At 52.1% G+C, this 23,381-nt stretch overlaps 2 protein-coding genes across 2 annotated transcripts in view; one reads left to right on the top strand and one right to left on the bottom strand.

The window, feature by feature from the left end:
* Window positions 1–2,617, top strand: part of bop1 (BOP1 ribosomal biogenesis factor) — a 244,425-nt gene extending 241,808 nt beyond the window's left edge. The window contains exon 16 of the mRNA XM_072254272.1: window positions 2,092–2,617. Coding sequence (XP_072110373.1) covers window positions 2,092–2,245 — 154 coding nt within the window. The 3' untranslated portion in view covers window positions 2,246–2,617. The remainder of the gene's footprint in view (window positions 1–2,091) is intronic.
* A 690-nt stretch (window positions 2,618–3,307) lies between these two features.
* LOC140195740 (maestro heat-like repeat-containing protein family member 1) overlaps window positions 3,308–23,381 on the bottom strand; it is a 154,153-nt gene continuing 134,079 nt past the window's right edge. Inside the window, exons 28-33 of the mRNA XM_072254445.1 lie at window positions 12,022–12,210; window positions 10,792–10,947; window positions 9,094–9,228; window positions 7,181–7,283; window positions 5,990–6,055; window positions 3,308–4,435 (exon numbers count right to left, since the gene is read on the bottom strand). Coding sequence (XP_072110546.1) covers window positions 4,353–4,435; window positions 5,990–6,055; window positions 7,181–7,283; window positions 9,094–9,228; window positions 10,792–10,947; window positions 12,022–12,210 — 732 coding nt within the window. The 3' untranslated portion in view covers window positions 3,308–4,352. The remainder of the gene's footprint in view (window positions 4,436–5,989; window positions 6,056–7,180; window positions 7,284–9,093; window positions 9,229–10,791; window positions 10,948–12,021; window positions 12,211–23,381) is intronic.

Below are 23,381 nucleotides of genomic sequence, written 5' to 3'. Positions count from 1 at the left end.
ACGGAGATGAGGAGGAATTTCTTTACCTAGAGTAGTGAATCTGTGGAATTCTTTACCACAGGCAGCTGTGGAGGCTAAGTCTTTATATATATATATATATATATATATATATATATATATATATATATATATATATATATATATATTTATGGCAGAGGTTGAAAATTTCTGGATTAGTCAGGGCATGAATGGATACAGGGAGAAGGCAGGAGATTGGGGCTGAGAGGAAAATTGGATCAGTCATGAAATGGTGGAACAGACTCGCGGAGCCAAGTGGCCAAATTCTGCACCTATATCTTATGGTCTTACATGTCGGATCGAGTCTTCAGTATTTTTCAGTGGGAGGGTGAGCAGCCAAAGGTCATGGTCCATGTAGGTACCAATGACGTAGGTAGTAAGAGGGATTAGCTTTTGCAAAGTGAATTCAGGGAGCTTGGTGATAAGTTAAAGGGCAGGACCTCCAGGATTGTGATCTCAGAATTGCTACAAAAGAGACAGTTTGCGTCTGAATATCCAAGTGGGGAGCTGTGCTAGAGTTGCAGGGGAATGGGAACCCGAGTGTCAGAACAGATAGTGGAGGGGTTAAGAATATTTGTGTGCAGGAACATTTTGCATTTAGCCATCATAATGCTATTAGGTTTAAAGTAAATATGAAAAAAGATAGGTCTAGTCCATGGGTTGAGATTGGGGGAAGGCCAATTTTAATGGTATCAAAAAGGAGCTGGGACAGGCTGTTTTCTGGCAAAGGTGTACTTGGGAAGTGGGAGGCCTTCAAAAGTGACATTGTGAGAGTACAAAGCTTGTATGTGGCTGTCAGAATAAAAGGTAAAGATAACAGGGGTAGGGAAGCTTGGTTTTAGAGAGATACTGAGGCCCTGCTTCAGAAATTTAAAAAAAGAGGTGCATAGTAGGTGAGCAGGTAGGAACAAATGAGGTACTTGTGTAGTATAATAATTGCAAGAAAACACTGAAAGAAATCAGAAGTGCTACAAGGCGGCGTGACGTTGCCCTAGCAGGTAAGGTGAAGGAGGGTCCTCAGATTTGTTAAGAGCAAAAGGATAGCAAGCAACAAATCGGTCCTCTGGAAGATCAGAATGGTCATCTATGCGTGATGCCAAAAGAGATGGGGAAGATCTTAAACGCACTTTTTGCATTACTTGGGAGAGGGACACAGAGCCTACGAATGGAATTTAATGCAGTCAAGTGTAAGGTTTTGCATTTCGGTAGGACCAAGCAGGTTAGGTCTTGCACAGTGAATGATAGGGCACTGAGGAGTGTGGTAGACAGAGGGATCTGGGAATACAGGTCCATAATTCATTGCAAGTGGTGACACAGGTAGATAGGGTCGTAAAGAAAGCTTTTGGCACATTGGCCTTCATAAATCAAAAGTACTGAGTACAAGAGATGGGATGTTATGTTGAAATTCTATAAGATATCAGAGGCCTAATTGGGAGTATTGTGTGCAGTTTTAGTCACTTACCTACAAGAAAGGTGTAAATAAAGTTGAAAGAGCTGGACTGGAGGACCTGAATTATAAGGAAAGATTGAATAGGTTAGGACTGTATTCTTTGGTACTTAGAAGACGGAGAGGACATTTGATAGAGGTACACAAAATTGAGAGGTGGAGATAGGGTAAATGCAAGCAGGCTTTTTCTACTGAAGTTGGGTGAGACTACAACAAGGTGGGTTGGGGTGAAAGGTGAAAAGTTTGAGGGAACATGAGGAGAAACTTCTTCAGTCAGAGGGTGGTGAGAGTGTGGAATGAGTGGTGCGTGCAAGCTCGATTTTATCAAGGTTTGGGTAGATAGATGGTAGGGATATGGAGGGCTAGAATCCTGGTGCAGGTTGATGGGAGGAGGCAGCTTAAATGGCTTGTAATGGACTAGATGGGCCGAGTGCCCTGTTTCTGTGCTGTACTTTACTGTAACTAACAGAGGAATCTTTAGGGTCCATGGATCCCTCAAAGTTGATAGGATGATTAAGAAGGTGTATTTTTCAGGGGACTGGATTCAAGAGCCGTGAGCTAATTTTGTAGCTCTGATTAGACCACACTTGGGATACTGTGTTCAGTATTGTCTCTGTTGCTTACAGCGACCTGCTCCAGAACCCGCTGATTGCACCCGTGAAGCTGCTGAGGGGCCACGAAATCACCCGCGACCTGGGTGTGCTGGACGTCATTTTCCATCCCACCCAGCCGTGGGTTTTCTCCGCAGGAGCAGACAGCACCATCCGCCTCTACACCTAGTGCTTGTCCGGTAGCCCTCCCCCTCACCATGGTGCAAGTTCACTAACGCTCCTGCTCTCAGCTGAGTTTGGGGGGGCGGGGGGAGGAAGACACAGAAGACAGAGTTGGACGCAAGAGTGCTGCAGCCCTTTCTTCAGGGTCAGCTGGAGACAGATTGACCGAATCTGCTATGTACTGCTTCTGGATACAGTGCCGTGTTTGGACACAGGCCCACAATCACACTTCTGCCGCCGGCAGACGGTACAGCCAGCTTCGCTCCATGGTCCTCCACCCGTGCCGGGTGCTGACCCTCTCTGGAACAGGACTTCCCATACAGCGCAGCGGGACTCTGCATTGCCAAAATATGGTTCTTATTAAACTGCTGTGAATGACTCCACTGAAATGTTTCTGTTGAACACTTTCTCGAGCTGGTGTCTGTTTAAATAAGCAGGGTCGGTGCTGGATTCCCCTTGAGGTTGGATTCGCAGGCAACGAAGTTGAAACTGCAGATCCCTTTTCCCCTCCTTGCCTCAGGCCAGGGTCAGAGGAGGAAGGGAACTGAGAATCTCTGACTTAAAGGAATAAGCAGCTAATCTTTGTGCTAGAGCTACTCCAGTCTCTCGTGATCACTTGCTCATAGCCAATTCAATAAATTTCCAATTCATCAGCTACGTAGAGGGCACATTTATGTTACAGCCACAGTTGTGTATGGTTAGTACACTGTTATTACAGCTCAGGGCATTCGAGTTCAGACTTCAAACTTCCTTCCTGTGTACACAGGAGCTTCCTCCCACAGTCCAAAACTTACTGGGGAGTAGGTTAATTGATAATTGTAACTTGTCCCATGACTAGGTTGGGGGTAAGTTGGAGTTTGCTGGTCGCACGGTAGGGCCTATTCCACACTGCATCTCTGAATAAGTAACTGAAATACAGCCAAACCTCTGCCTGTACGGTGGGGTGAGAGCAGTCTGTCAGCCTCACTCAGACCACAGTTTCACGAGCAATTACTGATTCTCTGACCATAGAGGTGTGAGGGCCAGGACCCTGCCTGTAATGTCAGCTGAGCAGAAAACAAGCCAGACACTGTTTGTGAAATGAATATATTTGGAGCAGATATACACTTTAAATCTTTGTATAATTTGACCCATATACTTCCTTCAATTTACATTGTTCCTGCAATCAGCTCTTCTATTATTAAAGATTATTTCTGTACCATCCTTTGATCCCTTGTAGATTCAAATATTTAAAACCCACACCAAGTGTAAGTGGAAGGTATCTCATATGGAACAGGGGCCGGGAGGTCAGCGAGGGGAAGCCTGCACACAAAGGGCCTGGCAGTGAGGGGTACCATCTCCAGTGAGTGAAATGGGCTCTGGCGGTCCTGTCCACAGCAGGTATGTGGGGCAGGGACCTGGAATAATTCCCCAGTGAGCCTCTGGCAGTCCTGTGGAAGCCCCCTTCACCTGTAACACACATGAAGCACAGGGAATAATTCCCCATCTCCCCCTTACTGTGCACCCCTTCTCTCCCCCCCCCCCGAGTGAAGATAAACACTTGTCCCCTGCTCCATGTGACTCGCAGATCCCAGCTGCATGCCCAGTCCCACTCTCCACAAGTAATGGGGCAGCTGGACCCCCTCCCCTCTTCCTCGGATTCCAGGGAGCTTTGTGATCTGTGCTCGGTAACTGGTGGCAGTGGCCACTCAGATGTTAACTGCCCCTATCTCAGTGGACAACGATGGGCCAGGCCTCTGCCAGGCTGTTATCAACTCCACCAGACCTCTTCACTGGGAAAGGTGATCCAGGTCCCGCGTCCTGTGCCAGGGAAGGATAGGCCGTCTCAGAGACAGATTCGGTGGGTCAATTCACAACTGTGGGCACACAACACTGGGCAGGCAGACGTCTGGAGCATGTACAGACCCCCACTCCCCAACACTCACTTGGGGCACACTGGAAACTGGCAGAATTACAATAGTGGGTCATTCTCTGAAGCTTCAGTCAAATCTTTGGTTCAGGGCCCTAGGATTGTCCAACCTTCCCCGCAAACACGTCACCTCCAGGCAAAGGTGGTCGGGGAGTAGGGGGGGAAGAGGGAGACGGGAGGTGGTCTCGACCCATCTAATCAGCCTTCAGAGTTCGTGGAGGAGGCTGAGAGCTTCGGCGGCCTTGATCCGAACACTGGGCTCCCCGTCCTGTAGCAGCATGACGATGGCTGGTGAATAGAGAGGGAGACAATGGCGTTACTCACTGACAGAGGCTCGCCCTGTACCCCCGGCTCGCCGACAGAGGTCAGTGACTGAGAGGGGGTGTTCACGCCTCCGCTACCCACACGCTGAGGTAGCTCAGAGGATCAATCAACGATGGAGGCAATCAGTTGTCCCAAACCACACCTCAGCTCTGTAAGGTGACAGGGAGAGTGGGGAATGGGAACTGGAAAAAGAGGGATTGCATGTGGGCCTTAGGGAGAGGGAGGAGAAGAGCAAGGGGGGAGGAGTGGAAGGCATAGGAGGGGATGAAGAGAGTGCACGGGAAACTGGGGATGAAGAAGGAACAAAGGAGAAAGTGGGGGTAGGAAAGGAACGGAAGTTTCAATGCTGAGTGTGCTGCTAGCCACCTCCAACAATGTTTTTGGTAGCTTATTTCATAATGAATTCAAGAAAACCTCCATTTGTTCTGAGAGATTTATTCCACAAATTGTGCCTGCGTGCCTCCCTGCAACAGCTCCCGGAGTCCCGGCTGCCCCATAAACCAGCGGCCCTTCCTCCTCCTCCCCAGGCACCTCTCCATTAGCCGGCTAACAGCAGGAAGCTGCCTGGACTCCCTCATCAAAGACACAGGTTCACTCAGCTGCCCCAAGACAAGTCTGTGCTCTCACTCTGACAGCCCTGCGTCCCTCCACAGCCCCAGGTCAACACATAGGCCAGTACCACTTCTGTTTGTTCACCTGTACCTGTACCATTCCAATGGGGTGCTTTACATCCCAGCCCGGGATGGTGTAAAGGGAGTTTCAATGTCTAACCCATGCTATGGAACTGTGTGATGGGATGGTGCTGAGAGAGTTTCACTCTGTGTCTGTCTCCGGGAGTGTATGATGGGACAGTGTGGAGGGAGTTTCACTCTGTGTCTGACCCCGGGAGTGTGTGATGGGACGGTGTGGAGGGAGTTTCACTCTGTGTCTGACCCCGGGAGTGTGTGATGGGATGGTGTGGAGGGAGCTTCACTCTGTGTCTGACCCTGGCAGTGTGTGATGGGACGGTGTGGAGGGAGCTTCACTGTATTTAAAGATCCATGCACTCTCCACTACTTCACTGGAAGAATTTGACAGCAACAACACTATTTCAAGAGAAACACCAGCAAGTTCTGTGATCTAACATCTGTCCATGTCTAGAAGCACAATGAATTTGAATGCATTTCAGGCCCTGTCCTCTATTAAAACCGGATTCCCCTGACAGCAGAGTCAGTGACTCGCTCACTGCTCCAGGGGGGAACCGGGACAACCTTATCACTCACATCTCCTGGGAGGGGGGAGAGAAACGGGACCACCTCAATCACCAATATCTACTGTGTACACGATCACCATCCACTCACAGCCCAGGAGAACCAGGACAATCTCACCCACAATACCCACTGCGTACACGATCACCATCCACTCACACCCCCAGGGTTGGGGGTGAACTGATATCCACTGTGTCCACGATATACCCGATCACCAACCCCCCATCCCAAGAAGATCTTGCCAGGGAGGAAAGCATCTGAAACCACTCACCTCCACACACGTGCTCCAGGGACACTGACTGAAGCTCGGCCTGTGACATATTCCCCAGAAGAAACCCTGGGAAAACACAAAGTTAAAGTCTCAAATACCACCCAATGAGGAAACATATTTACTTCTCTCTGTATCTCAGAGGCATCCATTCCACTCCAGGGCATCTGTACAATACATGGTCTACACTAATGGTTAGACAGGGGATTTCGTTCAAAAGCTGCCAGGTAATGTTACAGTTTGGAATATTGTGTTCAGTTCTGGTCACCTCATTATAAAACTCTCCTGCAACTTTAGAGGGGGGCACAGAGGAAATTTACCAGGATGCTGCCTGGATTAAAGAGAATGTCTTATTAAGCTAGAGCTTTTCTCTTTGGTGCGAAGCAGGATGAGAGGTGACTTGACAGGTGTACAAGATGAGAAGAGCTACAGATCGAGTGGATATCCAGAGACTTTTTCCTAGGGTGGAAATGGCTAATACAAGGGAGCAAGATTTTCAGGTGATTGGAGGTAAGTATAGAGGGGGATGTCAGGTGGGATTTCTTTACACGTGGAATGGTGGGTGTGTGGAACACCCTGCCAGGGGTGATGGTAGAGGCAGATACATTAGAGACTGAGATAGGCACATGGATGACAGTAACATGGGAGGGCTGTGTGGAAGGGAAGGGTTAGATCGATTTTAAAGTCAGTTCAATTCATGAACCGAAAGGCCTGAACAGTTGGATGTCTATGAACAACCCTACTTCTCATCCCAGACAAGAGAAAATCTGCAGGTGCTTCTCAAACCCTCTTAGAGCACAGTCACAGGAGTGAGTGAGATACAGGCTGGAATCTAATCAGAGGATTAATTTATATGTATATACAGTGTGCTGATCACAATACCGTCCCATCTACCTGCATATAATCTATATCCCTACATTCCAAAGGTGAGTGAGCAGCCCCAGAATGCACACAACAATCCCCCTCACCAGAGGTGCTACCCCTCCCCGGACACCCCATACACCCCTCCCGGCCAGCACTGCACACACAAATCACCCAAACCCTTTGATCAGATTCCAGGCTTTGCCCAGTTCCCAGATGACTAGCTCCAAAGGGAAGCCCAGCACACACACACCGAATATTGTAACATTGCTGTGTGGCATTTTTGTACCAGCATACCTTTACCACGGCCACCTCCTCTCTAAAGTGGTTTACCTGTGAACATGACTGCATTTCCTCGGATCTCAGGCCTGGTGCTTTTGAAGAATGAGACGTTACCCATGACGTAGAAGTTAATTTTCTCCGGGAAGTCACTGATCTGTGGAGGGAAAACAGCATCAAAAGAGGCCCTGTGGTTTTGGTTTCACGTAGAACACCTGTGGCTGTGTGATTGGGTCTGGGTTCAACTGCATTAGAAGAACGAGGGGGATCTCATTGAATCCTATCGAATATTGAACGGCCGAGATAGTGGATGTGGGGAGGATGTATTCAATAGTGAGTGAGTCTGGGACCAGAGGGCACAGCCTCAGAATAGAGGGACATCCATTTAGAACAGTGATGAGGAGGAATTTCTTTAGCGGGAAGGTAGTGAACCTGTGGAATTCATTGCCATGGACGGCTGTGGAGGCCAAGTCATTAGGTATATTTAAAGCAGAGGTTGATAGGTTCTTGATTAGTCAAAGTGTGAAAGGTTAGGGGAAAGAAGGCATGAGAATGGGGTTTACAGAGGAAATGAATTCCACAGATTCACCCCCTCTGGCGAAAGAAATTCCTCCTCATTTCTGTTATAAATGGGTGTCTGTCAATTTTGAGGCTCTAGTTCTAGACTCCTCCATAATAGGGGACATCCTCTCCATGTCCACTATATCTTTCAATATTCAATAAGTTCAAATGTGATCCACCCTCATTCTAACAAAGTCCAGCAAGCACAGGCCTAACGCCAACAGATGCACCATGAAATACATAAAATAAGATGGTTTGCGTCAGGTTTCTGCATGGCAGTCATGGGCAGTTCGATTCCCTAAGGGGGGGCGGGCTGGTAACAGGAGTTTGTAAATGCTCCCAATGGCGTGCGTCTCAAATAGCCTCTGACAACTAAGTCCAGCAGAACCATTTCTACTGAGAGCAGAAGGGGCAAAGGCGGGTTACCGCCACCTTAAAACCAGTTGCTTCGGATCAGCCAGGGTTGAGAGCTGATTGGTCTCAAACCTCTGCCACCTTGAGGCTATACGCACTCACGGGGAAAGCCATTCGGGAATAAACCCAGGGGGAAAAATCCGGAGCTGGAGTCCCTAAGGCAGTCCGACATTGAGTTCAATGCTGACTGGCAACTCCTGAGATGCCAAACTGTATCGGTCTCTGCCGTTCCCCTGGATTCATCAGATGCGTGGAGAGGGGGAGCCTGCTGCACAGGCAACAGCGTGCACTCCGTATCGTACTGCCCAGGCTTGTGTATGCAGACAGCTGGGACGCAACATCCCTGGTCGACCCTGATCAACGGAGGCCTCATGTAGGCAGATTGCTCTGGAAACAGTAATTTAGTTGGAAGTTTGTGATACCATTGGACATAACTTCTCAGGCCAAAGATGTACAAATAAATAAACAGCACACAGAACAGTACAGCACAGGAACAGGCACTTCAGCCTACAGTGTTGTGCCCATCCAATTAAATTGGTAACTAAGGTAATCCCCTCTGACTGCACAATGACCATATCCTTCCACTTTCCTCACATTCATGCCCATCTAAACAGCTCTTAAAAGTCCCTAATGTATCTGCCTCTACCTCCGCCCCAGGCAGAGCATTCTACACACCCACACCTCTCTTTGTAAAACAAAAATGCCCCACACATCTCCTTTGAAATTACCCCTCTCACCTTAAATACATGCCCCCTGGTATTAGACATTACAACTTTGAGAAAAAGATATCATCTGTCTGCTCTATCTGTGCCTTTCATAATCTTATAAACGTGCATCAGATCTCCTCTCAGTGTCCGCCGCTCGGGAGAAGGGGTTGCTGTCAAGACCAGCACATTCCCCTGGGGTCTGTGCGACTGAGGGACGAAGGTTGGGAAAGGCCCAAGGGTGGATGTTGACACCCTCCTGCATCACCCCCCGAACAGAGGACTCACGAGGTGCTTGGACAGATCGTTGACGAACTCTCCATAGTGAAGATGTGCTTCCTCCAGCAGGTGCTTCTGAAACATCACACTGATGTTGTTCGAGCCCATGATGGGGCCAATCAAACGCAGGGCAAACTTGCAGGCCTGTTGAGAGACAGAGGGAGAGACCATAGACCATAAGCCATAGGAGTACAATTGGGCCTTTCAGACCATCAAATCTGCTCTGACATTCCATCATGGCTGATTTATTATCCCTCTCAACCCAAACCTCCAGCTTTCTTCCCATAACCTTTGAAGCCCTGACTAATCAATAATCTATCAACCTCCACTTTAAATATACACAGTGACTTGGCCTCCACAGCCAGCCATGGCAATGAATTCCACAGATTCACCACCCTCTGGCTAAAGAAATTCATCATCTCTGTTCTAAATGGAGATCCCTCTATTCTGAGGCTGTGCCCTCTGGTCCTTGTCTCCCCCACTATAGGAAACATACACTCTACATCCACTCCATATTGGATTTCACTATTCAAAAGGTTTCAGTAAGATTCACCCCATTTCTTCCAGCCTCCAGTGAGAACAGGCTCAGAGCTATCAAACACACCTCATACGTTAAACTTTTCATTCCCAGAAACATTCTCCAAGGAGATCAATGGCAGAGCTGGCATTACATCACAGACCTCAAAGTACTGTATGTTCATTCAATAGTGACTGCAGGAGTCAGACACAGAGTGAAACTCCCTCCACACAGTCCCATCACACACTCCTGGGGTCAGACACAGTGTGAAGCTCCCTCCACACAGTCCCAACACACACTCCCGGGGTCAGACACAGTGTGAAGCTCCCTCCACAGAGTCCCATCACACACTCCCGGGGTCAGACACAGAGTAAAGCTCCCTCCACACAGTCCCATCACACACTCCCTGGGTCAGACACAGAGTGAAGCTCCCTCCACACTGTCCCATCACACACTCCCGGGGTCAGACACAGAGTGAAACTCCCTCCACACAGTCCCATCACACACTCCTGGGGTCAGACACAGTGTGAAGCTCCCTCCACACAGTCCCAACACACACTCCCGGAGTCAGACACAGAGTGAGGCTCCCTCCACACAGTCCCATCACACACTCCCGGGGTCAGACACAGAGTAAAGCTCCCTCCACACAGTCCCATCACACACTCCCGGGGTCAGACACAGAGTGAAGCTCCCTCCACACAGTCCCATCACACACTCCCGGGGTCAGACACAGAGTGAAGCTCCCTCCACACAGTCCCATCACACACTCCCGGGGTCAGGCACAGAGTGAAGCTCCCTCCACACCGTCCCATCACACACTCCCGGGGTCAGGCACAGAGTGAAACTCCCTCCACACCGTCCCATCACACACTCCCGGGGTCAGACACAGAGTGAGGTTCTTCTGAAATTCAGTGATACAGGCCCAGAGCAATCAAACACTCCTCAAGTGTAATCCTTTCATTCCTGAGATCGTTCTCGTGAATCTCCGCTGGACTCTCTCCAATGGCAACACCTCAATCCCTAGATACAGCACCCAAAGATTTCAGACTTGCCTAGCTCACATTTGCACAGGGAAAGGAAGGCAGAGTTCACTTCCAAATCACCTGTGGCTGTCCTGTCCCGTTCCGCATTGCCCATGCATATGCCCATCAGCTGCAAGACACGTGCACCCTCCCCTCAGCACCAGCTACCTTCACCACCTCCTCGCTGCCGTCATTGAGGTGCAGCAGCAGGCTGACCAGGCTGGAGTGCACCTGTTCCAGGAAGTCAGCCTCCGACTCTCCCTTCCCGAATCGGGACAGGTTCCCAAAAACCGTGAAGGCCGCAGCCCGCACTCGGTCCTCGTCCTGTGGAGAACAAAGTCACCATAAACAACAGGAAACAGGCCCTTCAGCCCACCTTGCCCATGCTGACCAAGACTCCCATCCAAGCTGATCCCACTTGGCCCTATGTTCCTCTAAACCTTGTCCAAGTTCCCTTTAAAAGGAGTTAACATACACGCATCAACCACTTCCTCCTGCCCCTCAGGTTCCTATTAACTCTCTCCCTCTCACTTTCAATCTGTGCTCTCTCGTTCTTGATTCCTCAACCATGGGGATAAAGACTGTTCAGTCCGCCATCTCCGTCCCTCATGACTTTATCCACCTCTAAGGGAGCTAGGGCTTTACTCTTTGGAGAGAAGGAGGATGAGAGGAGACATGATAGAGGTGTACAAGATATTAAGAGGAATAGATAGAGCGGATAGCCAGCGCTTCTTCCTCAGAGCACCACTGCTCAATACAAGAGGACATGGCTTTAAGGTAAGGGGTGGGAAGTTCAAGGGGGATATTAGAGGAAGGTTTTTTACTCAGAGAGTGGTTGGTGCGTGGAATGCACTGCCTGAGTCAGTGGTGGAGGTAGATACACTAGTGAAGTTTAAGAGACTACTAGACAGGTATATGGAGGAATTTAAGGTGGGGGGTTATATGGGAGGCAGGGTTTGAGGGTCGGCACAACATTGTGGGCCAAAGGGCCTGTAATGTGCTGTAATGTGTTATATGTTCTATAAGATCCGCCCCCAGTCTCCTGCACTCCAGTGAAAGATGTCCCAACTTGCCCAACCCACTCTCCAAAACTCAGTCCCGAGTGCTTGGAACATCCTCCGCTCAACCTGATCAGCCTCCCTCAAAATCCTCGTAAATCTCCTCTGCACTCTTTCCATCTTCATGGTATCTTTCCTACAGTGGGCTGACCAAAGGTGATCACAATCTCCCAACTGCAGCTTCACCAACATAACATCCCAACCCTGACAAGCCAAACGCCTTCTTCACCACTGTCTAGTTGTACTCCTCGGTCCCTTAGTACTACACCTTCCCCAGGGCCCTGCATTTACACTGAACGTCCTACCCCGGTCTGCCTCCCGCCCTGTACCTCGTCCCCACCTTCTCGAAGAAGGGCCGAATGCGGAGGGCAATGTTGATCAGGATGGGTTGAACGCTGGTTTCCTGGAGTTGGCCCAGCACCTTCGACAGGCCAGACATGGCCTCCAGGGTGATGTGGTCATCAGGGTCGTCCTTCTCATCCAGACCAGCGACCATAGCTGACAGCAGCCGGGTGGAGAACCGATGCACCTAGGGGAGAGCCATAACAGGTCCAGGGTAATGCTGACTGCTCTCTCCCCATCCACACATACTTCCACATCCCCCCCAAAAACCCCCATCTGCCTGCTCCACCAACCATCCCGTTGTCTGATCTCACCATCCAGACCCCCCTTCGCCTCCATTCTGAACCCCTTTCACCTCCCCAACCTGAACCCCCTTCAGCTCGTCCACCAGAATGCCAATTGCCTCCATCCGGAAACCCCATTTGCCTTACCAATCGGAACCCCTTCAGCTCAGCTCCAATACCCCAACTGCCTCCATCCAGAATGCCTTTCACCTCTCCAGCCAGAACCCCAACTGCCTCCATCCAGAACCCCCCACTTCGCCTCCATCCAGCACCCCCCACTTCGCCTCCATCCAGAACCACCCCTTGCCTCCATCCAGCACCCCCCACTTCGCCTCCATCCAGCACCCCCCACTTCGCCTCCATCCAGAACCACCCCTTGCCTCCATTCAGAACCCCCTTCGCCTCCATCCAGAACCACCCCTTGCCTCCATTCAGAACCCCCTTCGCCTCCATGCACAACCCCTTGTCTCCACCCAGAACTACCCCCTACGCCTCACCACCATCCAATACACTTCTTCCCAAACTTCAAAATCCTCCTTCAGCCTCCCCCTCAACCCCAGCCAAACCCCCTCTGCTGCTCCCCATCAGTACCACAGGGGGTGGGACGATATGGGTGAGGGAGGGCGGGAGGAGGAGGTGACATACTTTACCCTGGGGGAGGGGGGGGTGTGCATGACAGAGTGGGAGTGGGGTGAGGCTGGGAGGGTTTAGGGGTTGCTGTGTCAGGGGAGGGGTTGGGGGGGTGTGTGCGCGTGCGTGTGCGTGTGTGTGCGTGTGCGTGTGCACGCCTCAATCATTTCCTGTGTAGATGAATGAGTGAAGATTCATTGGAGGTAAGCAAAATTATGAGGGTATAGACAAGGTAAGTCACAGGTTAAGGCTGAAAGGTGAAATATTTAAGGGGAACATGAGGGGGATCATCTGAGTGATGGGGGTGAGTATGGCACTAAATGCCAGGGGGAGTGCTGGTTGCCTGAGGGGAGGAAGGTGCAGAGATCTAGTTTGTGGCGAGCGTGTTAGGGAAGGGAATGGTGTGTGATGAGAGTGCTTATGTGGGGGTTGAGAAAAGAGGGGTTTTAGTTTGAGGTAGGGTGTGTGTGGGGGTTGGTGTGTGGATGCAGTGCGTGGGTAGAGCAGAGGGTTTTGGTGTGTGGGTTGGTGTGTGGGTAGAGCAGAGGGTTTTGGTGTGTGGGTTGGTGTGTGGGTAGAGCAGAGGGTTTTGGTGTGTGGGTAGAGCAGAGGGTTTTGGTGTGTGTGGGTAGAGCAGAGGGTTTTGGTGTGTGGGTAGTGCAGAGGGTTTTGGTGTGTGGGCACAGCAGAGGGTTTTGGTGTGTGGGTAGAGCAGAGGGTTTTGGTGTGTGGGTAGAGCAGAGGGTTTTGGTGTGTGGGTAGAGCAGAGGGTTTTGGTGTGTGTGGGTAGAGCAGAGGGTTTTGGTGTGTGGGTAGAGCAGAGGGTTTTGGTGTGTGTGGGTAGAGCAGAGGATTTTGGTGTGTGGGTAGAGCAGAGGGTTTTGGTGTGTGGGTACAGCAGAGGGTTTTGGTGTGTGTGGGTAGAGCAGAGGGTTTTGGTGTGTGTGGGTAGAGCAGAGGGTTTTGGTGTGTGGGTTGGTGTGTGGGTAGAGCAGAGGGTTTTGGTGTGTGGGTTGGTGTGTGGGTTGGTGTGTGGGTAGAGCAGAGGGTTTTGGTGTGTGGGTAGAGCAGAGGGTTTTGGTGTGTGGGTAGAGCAGAGGGTTTTGGTGTGTGGGTTGGTGTGTGGGTAGAGCAGAGGGTTTTGGCACGTGGGTAGAGCAGAGGGTTTTGGTGTGTGGGTAGAGCAGAGGGTTTTGGTGTGTGGGTAGAGCAGAGGGTCTTGGCACGTGGGTAGAGCAGAGGGTTTTGGTGTGTGGGTTGGTGTGTGGGTAGAGCAGAGGGTTTTGGTGTGTGGGTAGAGCAGAGGGTCTTGGCACGTGGGTAGAGCAGAGGGTTTTGGTGTGTGGGTTGGTGTGTGGGTAGAGCAGAGGGTCTTGGCACGTGGGTAGAGCAGAGGGTTTTGGTGTGTGGGTTGGTGTGTGGGTAGAGCAGAGGGTTTTGGTGTGTGGGTAGAGCAGAGGGTTTTGGTGTGTGTGGGTACAGCAGAGGGTTTTGGTGTGTGTGGGCACAGCAGAGGGTTTTGGTGTGTGGGTAGAGCAGAGGGTTTTGGTGTGTGTGGGTAGAGCAGAGGGTTTTGGTGTGTGGGTAGAGCAGAGGGTTTTGGTGTGTGGGTAGAGCAGAGGGTTTTGGTGTGTGTGGGTAGAGCAGAGGGTTTTGGTGTGTGGGTAGAGCAGAGGGTTTTGGTGTGTGGGCACAGCAGAGGGTTTTGGTGTGTGGGTAGAGCAGAGGGTTTTGGTGTGTGGGTAGAGCAGAGGGTTTTGGTGTGTGGGCACAGCAGAGGGTTTTGGTGTGTGTGGGTAGAGCAGAGGGTTTTGGTGTGTGTGGGTAGAGCAGAGGGTTTTGGTGTGTGGGTAGAGCAGAGGGTTTTGGTGTGTGGGTAGAGAAGAGGGTTTTGGTGTGTGGGTAGAGAAGAGGGTTTTGGTGTGTGGGTAGAGCAGAGGGTTTTGGTGTGTGGGTAGAGCAGAGGGTTTTGGTGTGTGGGTAGAGCAGAGGGTTTTGGTGTGTGGGTAGAGCAGAGGGTTTTGGTGTGTGGGTAGTGCAGAGGGTTTTGGTGTGTGTGGGTAGAGCAGAGGGTTTTGGTGTGTGGGTAGAGCAGAGGGTTTTGGTGTGTGGGTAGAGCAGAGGGTTTTGGTGTGTGTGGGTAGAGCAGAGGGTTTTGGTGTGTGGGTAGAGCAGAGGGTTTTGGTGTGTGTGGGTAGAGCAGAGGGTTTTGGTGTGTGGGTAGAGCAGAGGGTCTTGGCACGTGGGTAGAGCAGAGGGTTTTGGTGTGTGGGTACAGCAGAGGGTTTTGGTGTGTGGGTTGGTGTGTGGGTAGAGCAGAGGGTTTTGGTGTGTGGGTTGGTGTGTGGGTTGGTGTGTGGGTAGAGCAGAGGGTTTTGGTGTGTGGGTAGTGCAGAGGGTTTTGGTGTGTGGGTAGAGCAGAGGGTTTTGGTGTGTGGGTAGAGCAGAGGGTTTTGGTGTGTGGGTACAGCAGAGGGTTTTGGTGTGTGTGGGTAGAGCAGAGGGTTTTGGTGTGTGTGGGTAGAGCAGAGGGTTTTGGTGTGCGGGTAGAGCAGAGGGTTTTGGTGTGCGGGTAGAGCAGAGGGTTTTGGTGTGCGGGTAGAGCAGAGGGTTTTGGTGTGCGGGTAGAGCAGAGGGTTTTGGTGTGTGGGTAGAGCAGAGGGTTTTGGTGTGTGGGTAGAGCAGAGGGTTTTGGTGTGTGGGTAGAGCAGAGGGTTTTGGTGTGTGTGGGTAGAGCAGAGGGTTTTGGTGTGTGTGGGTAGAGCAGAGGGTTTTGGTGTGTGGGTAGAGCAGAGGGTTTTGGTGTGTGGGTAGAGCAGAGGGTTTTGGTGTGTGGGTAGAGCAGAGGGTTTTGGTGTGTGGGTAGAGCAGAGGGTTTTGGTGTGTGGGTAGAGCAGAGGGTTTTGGTGTGTGGGTAGAGCAGAGGGTTTTGGTGTGTGGGTTGGTGTGTGGGCACAGCAGAGGGTTTTGGTGTGTGGGTAGAGCAGAGGGTTTTGGTGTGTGGGTAGTGCAGAGGGTTTTGGTGTGTGGGCACAGCAGAGGGTTTTGGTGTGTGGGTAGAGCAGAGGGTTTTGGTGTGTGGGCACAGCAGAGGGTTTTGGTGTGTGGGTAGAGCAGAGGGTTTTGGTGTGTGGGTAGAGCAGAGGGTTTTGGTGTGTGGGCACAGCAGAGGGTTTTGGTGTGTGGGTAGAGCAGAGGGTTTTGGTGTGTGTGGGTAGAGCAGAGGGTTTTGGTGTGTGGGTAGAGCAGAGGGTTTTGGTGTGTGGGTAGAGCAGAGGGTTTTGGTGTGTGGGCACAGCAGAGGGTTTTGGTGTGTGTGGGTAGAGCAGAGGGTTTTGGTGTGTGTGGGCACAGCAGAGGGTTTTGGTGTGTGGGTTGGTGTGTGGGTAGAGCAGAGGGTTTTGGTGTGTGTGGGCACAGCAGAGGGTTTTGGTGTGTGGGTAGAGCAGAGGGTTTTGGTGTGTGTGGGTAGAGCAGAGGGTTTTGGTGTGTGGGTAGAGCAGAGGGTTTTGGTGTGTGGGTAGAGCAGAGGGTTTTGGTGTGTGGGTTGGTGTGTGGGTACAGCAGAGGGTTTTGGTGTGTGGGTAGAGCAGAGGGTTTTGGTGTGTGGGTAGAGCAGAGGGTTTTGGTGTGTGTGGGTAGAGCAGAGGGTTTTGGTGTGTGGGTAGAGCAGAGGGTTTTGGTGTGTGGGTACAGCAGAGGGTTTTGGTGTGTGGGTTGGTGTGTGGGTAGAGCAGAGGGTTTTGGTGTGTGGGTTGGTGTGTGGGTTGGTGTGTGGGTAGAGCAGAGGGTTTTGGTGTGTGGGTAGAGCAGAGGGTTTTGGTGTGTGGGTAGAGCAGAGGGTTTTGGTGTGTGGGTAGTGCAGAGGGTTTTGGTGTGTGGGTAGTGCAGAGGGTTTTGGTGTGTGTGGGTAGAGCAGAGGGTTTTGGTGTGTGGGTAGAGCAGAGGGTTTTGGTGTGTGGGTAGAGCAGAGGGTTTTGGTGTGTGGGTACAGCAGAGGGTTTTGGTGTGTGGGTAGAGCAGAGGGTTTTGGTGTGTGTGGGCACAGCAGAGGGTTTTGGTGTGTGGGTAGAGCAGAGGGTTTTGGTGTGTGGGTAGAGCAGAGGGTTTTGGTGTGTGTGGGTACAGCAGAGGGTTTTGGTGTGTGGGTAGAGCAGAGGGTTTTGGTGTGTGGGTAGAGCAGAGGGTTTTGGTGTGTGGGTAGAGCAGAGGGTTTTGGTGTGTGGGTAGAGCAGAGGGTTTTGGTGTGTGGGTAGAGCAGAGGGTTTTGGTGTGTGGGTAGAGCAGAGGGTTTTGGTGTGTGTGGGTAGAGCAGAGGGTTTTGGTGTGTGTGGGTAGAGCAGAGGGTTTTGGTGTGTGGGTTGGTGTGTGGGTAGAGCAGAGGGTTTTGGTGTGTGGGTAGAGCAGAGGGTTTTGGTGTGTGGGTTGGTGTGTGGGTTGGTGTGTGGGTAGAGCAGAGGGTTTTGGTGTGTGTGGGTAGAGCAGAGGGTTTTGGTGTGTGGGTAGAGCAGAGGGTTTTGGTGTGTGGGTAGAGCAGAGGGTTTTGGTGTGTGGGTTGGTGTGTGGGCACAGCAGAGGGTTTTGGTGTGTGGGTAGAGCAGAGGGTTTTGGTGTGTGGGTAGTGCAGAGGGTTTTGGTGTGTGGGCACAGCAGAGGGTTTTGGTGTGTGGGTAGAGCAGAGGGTTTTGGTGTGTGGGCACAGCAGAGGGTTTTGGTGTGTGGGTAGAGCAGAGGGTTTTGGTGTGTGGGTAGAGCAGAGGGTTTTGGTGTGTGGGCACAGCAGAGGGTTTTGGTGTGTGGGTAGAGCAGAGGGTTTTGGTGTGTGGGTAGAGCAGAGGGTTTTGGTGTGTGGGTAGAGCAGAGGGTTTTGGTGTGTGGGTAGAGCAGAGGGTTTTGGTGTGTGGGCACAGCAGAGGGTTTTGGTGTGTGTGGGCACAGCAGAGGGTTTTGGTGTGTGGGTTGGTGTGTGGGTAGAGCAGAGGGTTTTGGTGTGTGTGGGCACAGCAGAGGGTTTTGGTGTGTGGGTAGAGCAGAGGGTTTTGGTGTGTGTGGGTAGAGCAGAGGGTTTTGGTGTGTGGGTAGAGCAGAGGGTTTTGGTGTGTGGGTTGGTGTGTGGGTACAGCAGAGGGTTTTGGTGTGTGGGTAGAGCAGAGGGTTTTGGTGTGTGGGTTGGTGTGTGGGTACAGCAGAGGGTTTTGGTGTGTGGGTAGAGCAGAGGGTTTTGGTGTGTGGGTAGAGCAGAGGGTTTTGGTGTGTGGGTTGGTGTGTGGGTAGAGCAGAGGGTTTTGGTGTGTGGGTAGAGCAGAGGGTTTTGGTGTGTGGGTAGAGCAGAGGGTTTTGGTGTGTGTGGGCACAGCAGAGGGTTTTGGTGTGTGTGGGTACAGCAGAGGGTTTTGGTGTGTGGGTACAGCAGAGGGTTTTGGTGTGTGTGGGTAGAGCAGAGGGTTTTGGGGTGTGGGTACAGCAGAGGGTTTTGGTGTGTGGGTAGAGCAGAGGGTTTTGGTGTGTGGGTAGAGCAGAGGGTTTTGGTGTGTGGGTAGAGCAGAGGGTTTTGGTGTGTGGGTAGAGCAGAGGGTTTTGGTGTGTGGGTAGAGCAGAGGGTTTTGGTGTGTGTGGGTAGAGCAGAGGGTTTTGGTGTGTGTGGGTAGAGCAGAGGGTTTTGGTGTGTGGGTAGAGCAGAGGGTTTTGGTGTGTGTGGGTAGAGCAGAGGGTTTTGGTGTGTGTGGGTAGAGCAGAGGGTTTTGGTGTGTGGGTTGGTGTGTGGGTAGAGCAGAGGGTTTTGGTGTGTGTGGGTAGAGCAGAGGGTTTTGGTGTGTGGGCACAGCAGAGGGTTTTGGTGTGTGGGCACAGCAGAGGGTTTTGGTGTGTGGGTAGAGCAGAGGGTTTTGGTGTGTGGGTAGAGCAGAGGGTTTTGGTGTGTGTGGGTAGAGCAGAGGGTTTTGGTGTGTGGGTTGGTGTGTGGGTAGAGCAGAGGGTTTTGGTGTGTGGGTTGGTGTGTGGTAGAGCAGAGGGTTTTGGTGTGTGGGTAGAGCAGAGGGTTTTGGTGTGTGGGTAGAGCAGAGGGTTTTGGTGTGTGGGTAGAGCAGAGGGTTTTGGTGTGTGGGTTGGTGTGTGTGGGTAGAGCAGAGGGTCTTGGTGTGTGGGTTGGTGTGTGGGTAGAGCAGAGGGTTTTGGTGTGTGGGTAGTGCAGAGGGTTTTGGTGTGTGGGTAGAGCAGAGGGTTTTGGTGTGTGGGTAGAGCAGAGGGTTTTGGTGTGTGGGTAGAGCAGAGGGTTTTGGTGTGTGGGTAGAGCAGAGGGTTTTGGTGTGTGGGTTGGTGTGTGGGTAGAGCAGAGGGTTTTGGTGTGTGGGTAGAGCAGAGGGTTTTGGTGTGTGGGTAGAGCACAGGGTTTTGGTGTGTGGGTACAGCAGAGGGTTTTGGTGTGTGGGCACAGCAGAGGGTTTTGGTGTGTGGGTACAGCAGAGGGTTTTGGTGTGTGGGTAGAGCAGAGGGTTTTGGTGTGTGGGTAGAGCAGAGGGTTTTGGTGTGTGGGTAGAGCAGAGGGTTTTGGTGTGTGTGGGTAGAGCAGAGGGTTTTGGTGTGTGGGTAGAGCAGAGGGTTTTGGTGTGTGGGTAGAGCAGAGGGTTTTGGTGTGTGTGGGTAGAGCAGAGGGTTTTGGTGTGTGGGTAGAGCAGAGGGTTTTGGTGTGTGTGGGTAGAGCAGAGGGTTTTGGTGTGTGGGTAGAGCAGAGGGTTTTGGTGTGTGGGTAGAGCAGAGGGTTTTGGTGTGTGGGTAGAGCAGAGGGTTTTGGTGTGTGTGGGTAGAGCAGAGGGTTTTGGTGTGTGGGTAGAGCAGAGGGTCTTGGTGTGTGGGTTGGTGTGTGGGTAGAGCAGAGGGTTTTGGTGTGTGGGTAGAGCAGAGGGTTTTGGTGTGTGGGTTGGTGTGTGGGTAGAGCAGAGGGTTTTGGTGTGTGGGTAGAGCAGAGGGTTTTGGTGTGTGGGTACAGCAGAGGGTTTTGGTGTGTGGGTTGATGTGTGGGTAGAGCAGAGGGTTTTGGTGTGTGGGTAGAGCAGAGGGTTTTGGTGTGTGGGTAGAGCAGAGGGTTTTGGTGTGTGGGTAGAGCAGAGGGTTTTGGTGTGTGGGTAGGGCAGAGGGTTTTGGTGTGTGTGGGTAGAGCAGAGGGTTTTGGAGTGTGGGTAGAGCAGAGGGTTTTGGTGTGTGTGGGTAGAGCAGAGGGTTTTGGTGTGTGGGTAGAGCAGAGGGTTTTGGTGTGTGGGTAGAGCAGAGGGTTTTGGTGTGTGGGTAGAGCAGAGGGTTTTGGTGTGTGGGTAGAGCAGAGGGTTTTGGTGTGTGGGCACAGCAGAGGGTTTTGGTGTGTGTGGGTAGAGCAGAGGGTTTTGGTGTGTGTGGGTAGAGCAGAGGGTTTTGGTGTGTGGGTAGAGCAGAGGGTTTTGGTGTGTGTGGGTAGAGCAGAGGGTTTTGGTGTGTGGGCACAGCAGAGGGTTTTGGTCTGTGTGGGTAGAGCAGAGGGTTTTGGTGTGTGTGGGTAGAGCAGAGGGTTTTGGTGTGTGTGGGTAGAGCAGAGGGTTTTGGTGTGTGTGGGTAGAGCAGAGGGTTTTGGTGTGTGGGTTGGTGTGTGGGTAGAGCAGAGGGTTTTGGTGTGTGGGTAGAGCAGAGGGTTTTGGTGTGTGGGTAGAGCAGAGGGTTTTGGTGTGTGGGTAGAGCAGAGGGTTTTGGTGTGTGTGGGTAGAGCAGAGGGTTTTGGTGTGTGGGTTGGTGTGTGGGTAGAGCAGAGGGTTTTGGTGTGTGTGGGTAGAGCAGAGGGTTTTGGTGTGTGGGCACAGCAGAGGGTTTTGGTGTGTGTGGGTAGAGCAGAGGGTTTTGGTGTGTGTGGGTAGAGCAGAGGGTTTTGGTGTGTGGGTAGAGCAGAGGGTTTTGGTGTGTGGGTAGAGCAGAGGGTTTTGGTGTGTGTGGGTACAGCAGAGGGTTTTGGTGTGTGGGTAGAGCAGAGGGTTTTGGTGTGTGGGTAGAGCAGAGGGTTTTGGTGTGTGGGCACAGCAGAGGGTTTTGGTGTGTGGGTAGAGCAGAGGGTTTTGGTGTGTGGGTAGAGCAGAGGGTTTTGGTGTGTGGGTAGAGCAGAGGGTTTTGGTGTGTGGGTAGAGCAGAGGGTTTTGGTGTGTGTGGGTAGAGCAGAGGGTTTTGGTGTGTGGGTAGAGCAGAGGGTTTTGGTGTGTGTGGGCACAGCAGAGGGTTTTGGTGTGTGGGTACAGCAGAGGGTTTTGGTGTGTGGGCACAGCAGAGGGTTTTGGTGTGTGGGTACAGCAGAGGGTTTTTGTGTGGGCACAGCAGAGGGTTTTGGTGTGTGGGTACAGCAGAGGGTTTTGGTGTGTGGGCACAGCAGAGGGTTTTGGTGTGTGGGTAGAGCAGAGGGTTTTTGTGTGGGCACAGCAGAGGGTTTTGGTGTGTGGGTACAGCAGAGGGTTTTGGTGTGTGGGCACAGCAGAGGGTTTTGGTGTGTGGGTAGAGCAGAGGGTTTTGGTGTGTGGGTTGGTGTGTGGGCACAGCAGAGGGTTTTGGTGTGTGGGTAGAGCAGAGGGTTTTGGTGTGTGGGTAGAGCAGAGGGTTTTGGTGTGTGTGGGTAGAGCAGAGGGTTTTGGTGTGTGTGCACAGCAGAGGGTTTTGGTGTGTGGGTAGAGCAGAGGGTTTTGGTGTGTGTGCACAGCAGAGGGTTTTGGTGTGTGGGCACAGCAGAGGGTTTTGGTGTGTGGGTAGAGCAGAGGGTTTTGGTGTGTGGGTAGAGCAGAGGGTTTTGGTGTGTGGGCACAGCAGAGGGTTTTGGTGTGTGGGCACAGCACAGGGTTTTGGTGTGTGGGTAGAGCAGAGGGTTTTGGTGTGTGGGCACAGCAGAGGGTTTTGGTGTGTGGGTAGAGCAGAGGGTTTTGGTGTGTGGGTAGAGCAGAGGGTTTTGGTGTGTGTGGGTAGAGCAGAGGGTTTTGGTGTGTGGGTAGAGCAGAGGGTTTTGGTGTGTGGGTAGAGCAGAGGGTTTTGGTGTGTGTGGGTAGAGCAGAGAGTTTTGGTGTGTGGGTAGAGCAGAGGGTTTTGGTGTGTGGGTAGAGCAGAGGGTTTTGGTGTGTGGGCACAGCAGAGGGTTTTGGTGTGTGGGTAGAGCAGAGGGTTTTGGTGTGTGGGTAGAGCAGAGGGTTTTGGTGTGTGGGTAGAGCAGAGGGTTTTGGTGTGTGGGTAGAGCAGAGGGTTTTGGTGTGTGGGTAGAGCAGAGGGTTTTGGTGTGTGGGTAGAGCAGAGGGTTTTGGTGTGTGGGCACAGCAGAGGGTTTTGGTGTGTGGGTAGAGCAGAGGGTTTTGGTGTGTGTGGGTAGAGCAGAGGGTTTTGGTGTGTGGGTAGAGCAGAGGGTTTTGGTGTGTGGGTAGAGCAGAGGGTTTTGGTGTGTGGGTAGAGCAGAGGGTTTTGGTGTGTGGGCACAGCAGAGGGTTTTGGTGTGTGGGTAGAGCAGAGGGTTTTGGTGTGTGTGGGTACAGCAGAGGGTTTTGGTGTGTGGGTAGAGCAGAGGGTTTTGGTGTGTGGGTAGAGCAGAGGGTTTTGGTGTGTGGGTTGGTGTGTGGGTAGAGCAGAGGGTTTTGGTGTGTGGGTAGAGCAGAGGGTTTTGGTGTGTGGGTACAGCAGAGGGTTTTGGTGTGTGGGCACAGCAGAGGGTTTTGGTGTGTGGGTAGAGCAGAGGGTTTTGGTGTGTGGGTTGGTGTGTGGGTAGAGCAGAGGGTTTTGGTGTGTGGGAAGAGCAGAGGGTTTTGGTGTCTGGGCACAGCAGAGGGTTTTGGTGTGTGGGTTGGTGTGTGGGTAGAGCAGAGGGTTTTGGTGTGTGGGTAGAGCAGAGGGTTTTGGTGTGTGGGTAGAGCAGAGGGTTTTGGTGTGTGGGTTGGTGTGTGGGTAGAGCAGAGGGTTTTGGTGTGTGGGTAGAGCAGAGGGTTTTGGTGTGTGGGTAGAGCAGAGGGTTTTGGTGTGTGGGTAGAGCAGAGGGTCTTGGTGTGTGGGTTGGTGTGTGGGTAGAGCAGAGGGTTTTGGTGTGTGTGGGTAGAGCAGAGGGTTTTGGTGTGTGGGTAGAGCAGAGGGTTTTGGTGTGTGGGCACAGCAGAGGGTTTTGGTGTGTGGGTACAGCAGAGGGTTTTGGTGTGTGGGCACAGCAGAGGGTTTTGGTGTGTGGGTAGAGCAGAGGGTTTTGGTGTGTGGGTAGAGCAGAGGGTTTTGGTGTGTGGGTAGAGCAGAGGGTTTTGGTGTGTGGGTAGAGCAGAGGGTTTTGGTGTGTGGGCACAGCAGAGGGTTTTGGTGTGTGGGTAGAGCAGAGGGTTTTGGTGTGTGGGTAGAGCAGAGGGTTTTGGTGTGTGGGTAGAGCAGAGGGTTTTGGTGTGTGGGCACAGCAGAGGGTTTTGGTGTGTGGGCACAGCAGAGGGTT

Source organism: Mobula birostris, chromosome 3 (assembly GCF_030028105.1).
Source record: "Mobula birostris isolate sMobBir1 chromosome 3, sMobBir1.hap1, whole genome shotgun sequence".
NCBI lineage: Eukaryota > Metazoa > Chordata > Chondrichthyes > Myliobatiformes > Myliobatidae > Mobula > Mobula birostris.
Note: the sequence above shows the minus strand (reverse complement) of the source record. Positions and strands in the feature narration are given on the sequence as shown.